Source organism: Ruditapes philippinarum, unplaced genomic scaffold (genome assembly GCF_026571515.1).
Source record: "Ruditapes philippinarum isolate M1 unplaced genomic scaffold, ASM2657151v2 ctg2528_1_1_1_1, whole genome shotgun sequence".
In the NCBI taxonomy this organism is placed as follows: Eukaryota; Metazoa; Mollusca; class Bivalvia; order Venerida; family Veneridae; genus Ruditapes; species Ruditapes philippinarum.
This window is the reverse complement of record NW_026858495.1, coordinates 16,258-24,992: the sequence shown is the minus strand read 5'-3', so window position 1 is coordinate 24,992 and position 8,735 is coordinate 16,258. Positions and strand designations below refer to the sequence as shown.

General features: G+C 33.4%; 1 protein-coding gene across 1 annotated transcript; it reads left to right on the top strand.

Annotated features, from left to right (window-relative positions):
• Positions 1 to 408: 408 nt before the first annotated feature.
• LOC132753340 (uncharacterized) lies at positions 409 to 2,735 on the top strand. The gene is made up of 2 exons (XM_060743781.1): positions 409 to 542; positions 830 to 2,735. Exon 2 carries the CDS (start codon positions 849 to 851, stop codon positions 1,599 to 1,601), a length of 753 nt encoding a protein of 250 aa, XP_060599764.1. The 5' UTR covers positions 409 to 542; positions 830 to 848; the 3' UTR covers positions 1,602 to 2,735.
• Positions 2,736 to 8,735: the final 6,000 nt, after the last annotated feature.

Below are 8,735 nucleotides of genomic sequence, written 5' to 3'. Positions count from 1 at the left end.
CCAAACAATGACTATCTATATGTAGAAATATAAGCTATATTTATAGTTGACATGTCTTAAAAATTTAAAATTTAAAAAATGATGTCAGTAGTTCACTGCGAAAAATAGTAAAATACAATAAAGTCAAAACAACGACGACGACGACGACGACGACGACAACAACAACAACAATAATAACATTAATTAACATACATATATATGTAGATATAAGGATTTAGCTGAGATAAATCGTATCAATCATCCAGCAAAAGTGTATTTTGTAGTACACAGATTATTCTGAAATATTTCAATTGTGTTTATTTAAACTCTTATCTGATTTTTTTTCGGTTGTGCGGTGTGTTTTATATGTCAAAATGTAGTAACATGAAATATATTGTACATGGTGAGGTTTTGCAAATATGCTACATGTAGATAAAACACAACTGATAAAGATTTTGAAATACCTTTATTTGTAATCTCATGTATTCCAGTCAAATACATTTAAGAATGTATCATTAAATAAGGGTAAAGACTAAGAAATTGGGAAAATCCACGAAAAAGAGGTAAGAAAGTTTTGATATATTTAATTCATATCATCACTTACGTAACAAATTATGTTTTAGTTTAAGAGCAATTAAGGGTTACAAACAATTATGTTGAAAATTTTCCAATGTTAAAATATAAAATGTTCAGAGTTCAGATACAAACACTAAACAAATGAATTAATTCGGAACACTAATAGCTCTTAAAAAACCAAATAACAAGAATTATTCACAAGTTCTTTATTCTCTTATCGTAAAAAACACAAGAGTAGCACATAAATTTCAATAATCTGTATATTCTTTTCTAGAGTTATTGCTGGACTTACAATGGAGGAAATGATGATTCAGTGTATGATGTTTGATCAAGATTGCTTCCGGGATGTTCGAATGCTTGCTGCTTCACGTATCCAGAATGAATGGCTAGAACAAAATTTACCTACTCTCGTCGAAGTCTCAAAGAAAGATTTTATGTCGTATCGAGACATTTACACTTTTGCTAATAAGAAGATTATCTTTGATGTCTGCGATACTGATAGAAATATTTTGAGTAAATTAACAGTGAGGAACCTCATTTTTCTCGGAAGCATGTTTGATGGGTTGTATTTAGAGAAAGGTCTACCAATTTTTGACAGCGGCACGTCTCCGATGAATGACACAGATCTGGACATTATTATAGAATATGGAGGTATTGAAATAGTTGACGGCCACATAAAAACCACCTATATGGGCGAATATCTTCATGCGGAAGAAACACAAAATCCTGGATATTATAAAATGAGATTATGTAATTCATCGGTCCTGTATGAGAGGAAACAAATATATCTGAAGGCTTTGAAACTGAAACATAAGCTCTCAGCCGATTTAGAGGCTGCAAAATTTGTTTTCGTGAGTCATCAGTCATTTGAAACATTTACAGGTGCGTCCTTAAGTGGTGTAATCGATGTTGAACTAGGAGTTATACAGACAGATCTGGTAGCCGCTTTAACCATGCAAAAATGGCCAGAAGTTGCGAAATCATTCATCTCCAGACCAAGGTTTTATGGATGGCCCTCTAGACTTACTACAAACCATCACAAGTAAAGGATGCGGTTTTGTCGCAAAAGCTTACTCTGGAAGTGTGGATACGGAATATCAATGGAGAATTTCGTTTGCATCATCCGAAAAACAGTTGGTTCGATCTCTTTCTGATCATCAGATCCGGGCATATCTGTTCTTGAAAACAATTTTCCGTCAGTATTTGCAAAAGACGGAAGATTTGTCAAGTTATATGATGAAAAACATTTTGTTTTGGACTCTCGAGAACACACATCCTCAAAACTGGGGAGAAGGTAGAATATTTTGGTGTATCAATGCTCTTCTTAACACTCTTCACAATTGTCTTAAAAGCAGAACACTCAGTAGTTATTTTCTTCCTAGTTTAAATTTGATAGGTCATCTTGACATAAAAGTTGTAAGCTGGCTTGCAGAAAGGGTACGCTCAATTCAGAGGAACTTGCTTGAAATTATCATGAGATGCAAAGAATCTCCCAACTTTAAAGGCGTATGTGAAGTATCACTACCGAGGCTTTTAGACTATTCTTCTGCAGAGGTAGTGTCTGTTCTAAGTATGACATACTTCTCCATGTATCTTTTCATCAGATTTCAAGTCATGAGATATCATGTTAAGGTGGACTTTCAAACATTTAAAAAATCATTCAAAAGGCGATGCAAGAGCATGTGCGACCAGATAGCACCGCGAGCCGCCTGGTACTTTCTTCAGTCTATCAAACTTCAACAAGATAGTTCACTGTATGACCTTGAATTCAACAACAAAGGAGAACTTGTTATTGATATCTACAGAATGCGTGAAAAGGTTGTTGACTTCTGGCGTAGCCCAGTCTATGAAGGGATATTTCGAAGAGTGATAGAAACTCAAGAATTGGGCGCAAGTGTAACAGTTTCATTCATTCCCAAATTTGAAGACTTTGTAAGCTGGGTAGATATGGAATGTCAGTGGTCTGGAGGTATCCCGATTACACATGACCATAGTAGTGAAGAGTTTCCTTTTCTCACACTTGAATAGAATAAAACAATAAATCAAGAGGTTCATTTTGAGCAAATATTATTCAGATGTGGAGATGCAACTTTTGAGCCCTATGTGTCATATGTCTTTTCGAAGACAGAAAACGAAATAATGTTTTTTTTTGTTCAAAATACATCTGATACATTGATATCCCCGCCTTATGATATGTAATTCACTTGACTGAAGCTCTCGTTAACATAATGGAGAAAACTAGAAAAATTAATTAGGTATCTTCCCACGAACTTTACTGTGTCACTGTGACATCACAAAATTGAGCAGTATCAGTCAAAAGAGCTCAGAAACCTATGTGTGCATTTTGATGTTACTTTATTAGCCTAATAAAACTATTAATATACACATTCCTGTCATATTACGATAAATTCTCCCTCCATTCGCTAAGTTCACAGGGCACCCGCAAATGACTGAAGATCATTTGCTAGGTGAAATATGGCAAGTTCGCATCCTTTCTACTGCTCGAGGTAACGTTTCAGGAGGCACGATTTAGCTTGTGTGAAGTTAGCTGCCGGTGTCCTGACTAAAGCCGACGAGAGTAGTTCTACAAAGTAGGCAGAGACGACGAGGAAACCCTAACACAGAGAGTGACGGCTTAAAAGACAGACCCTTTGCTGGCATAACAGCCCTTCTCAGGGCTACCTTCACCTTTTCATATTGTCTCAGGTTTTTGTATATTTAGGGTCTCATTGGCAGCCGTACAGTGACCCAATTTTGGCTCAAAATTCTTATTTTTGGCTAACACCCCTCGGTAATTGCGTGGAGATAAATAATCACCACTTTGTGCTTCGAAATTAAACCTCCAAGGGCATGGCTGGTGACATGACAGCAAAAACTGCTTTTGTGCCTTAACGGGCGGATGGACCCTCATTAAGCATAGACTACTGAGAAACTAATTTCAGGGCGCACAAACGCAATTCAGGCCAACAGTACATGCACATTTGCTCTGGTTGCCTAAACAGGAAATATGATTTTGGCTGACCTCGGGTGTTACAAACTTTAAGGAACACCGGGGTAAAACCACCTCACCTGTTGGAGCTAAGAGATTGATCGAGTGCATTAATTTGAACCCATTTTGTCGCCTCTTACGAAGGCAAGCCCTCATCCACAAATTGAAATTGAAAGAAAGAGGCAATTATACATTTTTACTACAATACTGATTCTTTTGGACTGATTCTATTGGGCACAGCTGCAGAACCTATACCAGAATTGGCTTGCGCCTCGTCCAATTTAGGTTTGACAGCTGGGTACTCTACCAAGTAGAATTCAGTTTTATACTCAATGGTGTATTATAACTTCATACCAACACTATGAATCCTTACAGATTGGTTTTCAAAAATAAATGCTCCTTTATGCAGTAAACTACTTAATATTTTCCATAATATATTCTTAGCAATTTACGTGCTGTGCAATGATTAATGGTTTTCCCGTATTTTACGTCATGCTCAGAACATAAATATTTGCTTTTCTTATGTCGTGCACAGATTTTTTTTGGTTTTACAGAGTTTACTATTTTGAACCATAATTTAATTTATACAGTAGAGTGGACCATTTTCCGTAAAAAAAAACAATAAGCCTAGAAACACATTTTCCGTAAGTTACAGACATCTCCAGTGAATAATTCAATAGAATTAAAAACAAAGACTGAAACAGCCTGCAAGTGTGCAAAAGATATGGTACTGGCTTTCTAAATGAACAGTTACATGTATGAAACTACTTATATTATTGAAGGTTTATTTACAAACAAACCTGAAATATGTTTATTGCACAATTTTATTATACAAATTTATACAAATAACAAACTCTACATTCATAGTGTGCGTAAAGAGACATTTTTATCACTTCAATACTAAATAGAATAATGATATCATTTAATAAACAAAAATAAAATAACGTAACTTGAAAACACTTTACAATCAATTTTAATAAAAGCTGAACTTGGCTAAATCAACAATAATTTATGAAAATGAAAAAAAAAAAAAAGAAAATAACCTGAAACATATCAGTTAATGCGCATTTGCTCTGCTTAAGATTAGTACCCAGCAGATTTTGTGATGAGAATTTGTCAACCTTTGAATTCGGAATTGTACATTGTTAGTAGAGACTTTAGTAGCAAAATTATCTATGTAATTAAATTCTATTGCAAATTTATCTAATTAAATGTTCAATATGATAAACAGCTTGCTAGTTACATGTATATATACAACCGTATCACACATACTGGCTTTATACAATAGTTGAAATGATAGAATTTCAAAAAATTGGTATGCAATTTTAAAGTATATTTGTATTGTGTTGTTCTCAAGGAATATCCGCTACCATTGCAATTTTTTCTCTTGACAAAAATGAGGTATATAAATGAATTAAAATAATAAAACAACTAATGTCACACCACGTCATAATTAAATCACCTCAGTTATCTTTATGAGATAAATATTTTATCACGATGTTTTGCAATTCACTGACAAAAATAACAGATAAACTTCACTGATAACAAGAATTTATGATCTACTGATTGAAGTTCAAATGTCACCTAATAGACTGATGACAGAATAACAGAATGTATAAAAACACTTATTAGAGTAAACAGTACAGATTCTAATTAATCCACGAAAACGGTAAGACATTTTTGTGTAAGAGTAATGTATAAAATACCAACGGCTAGACTATCTGTTTTCAATTTTCAAATATAATGACAATTTTGATTGTCATTTAAGATTTAGTCTACAAACATACCATTGATCTGTATGGACATAAATACTAAGGTTCGATATCATTAAATCAAGATTATTCAGTCGGTTTCATAGGATGTAAATATCTGTTAACTACAACAATTGTTTCCAGTGTATCTGGTAGAATTGCAATGGAGGAGAAGATACTGCAATGTTTGATGTTTGACCAAGATTGTTTTCGGGATGTTCGAATGCTCGCAGCATCAACTATTAAAGATGAATGGCTATATAAACATCTTCCTACTCTCGTGGAGGCCTCAAAGAAAGATTTCATGTCTTATAAAGACATCTACTCTGAACCTAATAAGGAGATTATCTTTAATATAAATGACACTGACAGAAGAATTTTGAATAAATTAAGAGTTAAAACCCTATCATTTCTCGGAAGTATGTTTGATGGATTATATTTAGAGAAAGGTTTTCCAGTTGTTACTGACGACGTTTCTACTTTGAACGCCACAGACCTTGACATTATGATAGAGTATGAAGGTATTGAAATAACAGACAGCTGCAAGAATAAAGAGTACAATGATACATATCTCTACGCAGAAAAAACACAAAATCCTGGATATTACAAAATGAGAATTTGCAATCCGATGACCATCTATGAAAGGCAACCTACATACCTCAAGGCTTTGAAGTTAAAACACAAACTATTGGCAGATATAGAAGCTGCGGATTTTCTTTATGTGGGTTATAATCCATTAGAAACATTTTCAGGGGCATCTTTAAGTGGTGTAATCAACGTTGAACTCGTAGTGATACAAACAGATCTGGTAGCCGGTTTAACCATGCAAAAATGGCCAGAAGTTGCGAAATCATTCATCTCCAGACCAAGGTTTTATGGATGGCCTTCTAAAGACTTGCTACAAACCATCACAAGTAAAGGATGCGGTTTTGTCGCAAAAGCTTACTCTGGAAGTGTTGATACGCAATATCAATGGAGAATTTCGTTTGCATCATCTGAAAAACAGTTGGTTAGATCTCTTTCTGACCATCAGATCCGGGCATATATGTTCTTAAAAACAATTTTCCGTCAGTATTTGCAAAAAACGGAAGATTTGTCAAGTTATATGCTGAAAAACATTTTGTTTTGGACGCTCGAGAACACACATCCTCAAAACTGGGGAGAAGGTAGAATATTTTGGTGTATCAATGCTCTTCTTAACACTCTTCACAAGTGTCTTGAAAGAAGAACACTCAGTAGCTATTTTCTTCCTAGTTTAAATTTGATAGCTCATCTTGACATTAAAGTCCTAAGCTTGCTTGCAGACAGAGTACGCTCAATTCAGGAAAACTTACTTACCACAATCATAAGATGCAAAGAATCTCCAAAATTTAAAGGTGTATGTGAAATATCGCTCACAAGGCTTTTAAACTATTCTTCTGCAGAGATAGACTCAGTTTTAAGTATGACATACTTCTCCATGTATCTTTTCATCAGGTTTCAAGTCATGAGATACCATGTTACAGTAGACTTTCAAACATTTAAAAAATCATTCAAAAGGCGATGCAAGAGCATGTGCGACCAGATAGCGCCGCGAGCCGCCTGGTACTTTCTCCAGTCTATTAAACTTCAACACGATAGTTCCCTGTATGACCTTGAATTCAACAACAATGGAGAACTTGTTATTGATATTCATGGAATGCGGAGAATGGTTGTTGACTTTTGGCAATGTCCACTGTACGAAGGGATATTTAGAAGAGTTATAGAAACTCAAGAAACAGGTGTCTTTGGGACTGTCACAGTGATTCCCGAATTTAGTGAGTTTGTATACTGGGTAGATATGTCATGTCAGTGGTCTGGGTGTCTTCCAATAACACACAACCACAGTAGTTTAGAATTTCCTCGTCTCAAACTGGACTAAAATCTCTGTCTGAGTGTTGAAAAGAAATAATAAAATGCGTTTAGCACCAGTAAAGAGCTTGACAGGACTTGACATCCTTGCAATATGTAGAAGCTTTATACTAAAACTGCTCAATTTATCTTTATTTTTCAAATCTCTATTTCTCTAAAGTTAAAGTAGGAAATGTTCATTATACAGCCTGAAAAATTAGCATGGAAACTCAGCATGGAAAATATGGCAGCAACAGCATCAGAAACAAATTATTGTACAAACATGGACCTGAATTTAGAAAAAAATACAAAATATTGTCACAAAAAACATTTTTATAGTGGTCCAGGAAGATATAGCTTGAGTATAAGAGGTTAAAGGATAGTTTTTCAATGTATTGAATACTCTGAATTCTTAATGTACATTTTACTTTTGAACCAGTTTATACTTTTTTATGTTCTAGCAAGCTTCTTATGTCTTTACAAACTGAAGAAAAAAAACGAACTAGCTTTAAAACATAACAATAAGATTTATTTACCGATATTCTACATTGTTGTGCCATTCAAAACAAAATAAAACAATGTTTGAACAGTTTTGTAGTTATTATATGAATATATTCCAATAAAATAAAAAAAAAATAAAAACAAAAAAAAACAACACACACATACAATCTGTTTTGTTTTAAATATTTATAATAAAAACTGCATAAACATCTAGTTGAGTCAAGATCTTGCAGATTAGGTATGAAAGTGTTTGTTTCTATGGTTTAACGGCACACCGACAATTTAGGTATGAAAGAGTCTTGCAAGAATAAAAGTTACTGTTTAAACTTTAAATGATTAATTAAATATTCAGTCAGGTTATTAAATATTATTTGTATCACGCCCTATATATATTAGTATTTATTGCCAGGATTTTCAGATAATGCATCATCTACAAACCATGCTATCAAGGAATGTTTTACAAACAATTTATAAAGGAATGTAATTATGGTATAATAATATCCCTGATCAATCTACATCAGAAAGTTTACATTTTTGTGTTGTTTCCCAACAAGCTAACAGTGAACACATTATGCATTTTTATTTCACAGGTAATATGGTCAGTTTTGATCATAATAAATATCATAATAAATTAACAAAATGGTTATCAGGGATACAGTTGTTTAAAAAAAAGTCAACAAAAAACAACATAGATAAAATGCAAAATTAATTCCTCATATTCAATGTGTTTATTTTTTCAATATAGTATGCCACTTAGTGTAACAATTAAATGCCATTTATAAATCATATAATTAATCTCTTTTAAGTTATACAAGAACATATAAATTAAACATTGCACATTTCCCTTTGCCTATGACTTTTCCAAGTAACTCTTGTTCATAATTTTTCCTTTTACAAAAGCGTCACTCTAAACTAAATTCAATTCACCTGAACAAAATACTGCACCAAATTAACTTTAACAAATTAACTTACTTAAAAAGTAACATTTTTATATTTAACTTGATATAGCAAATTTCATCAATTTAACATAAGAAATATTCATCACTACTTAAAATAGGTACAACAGTTGT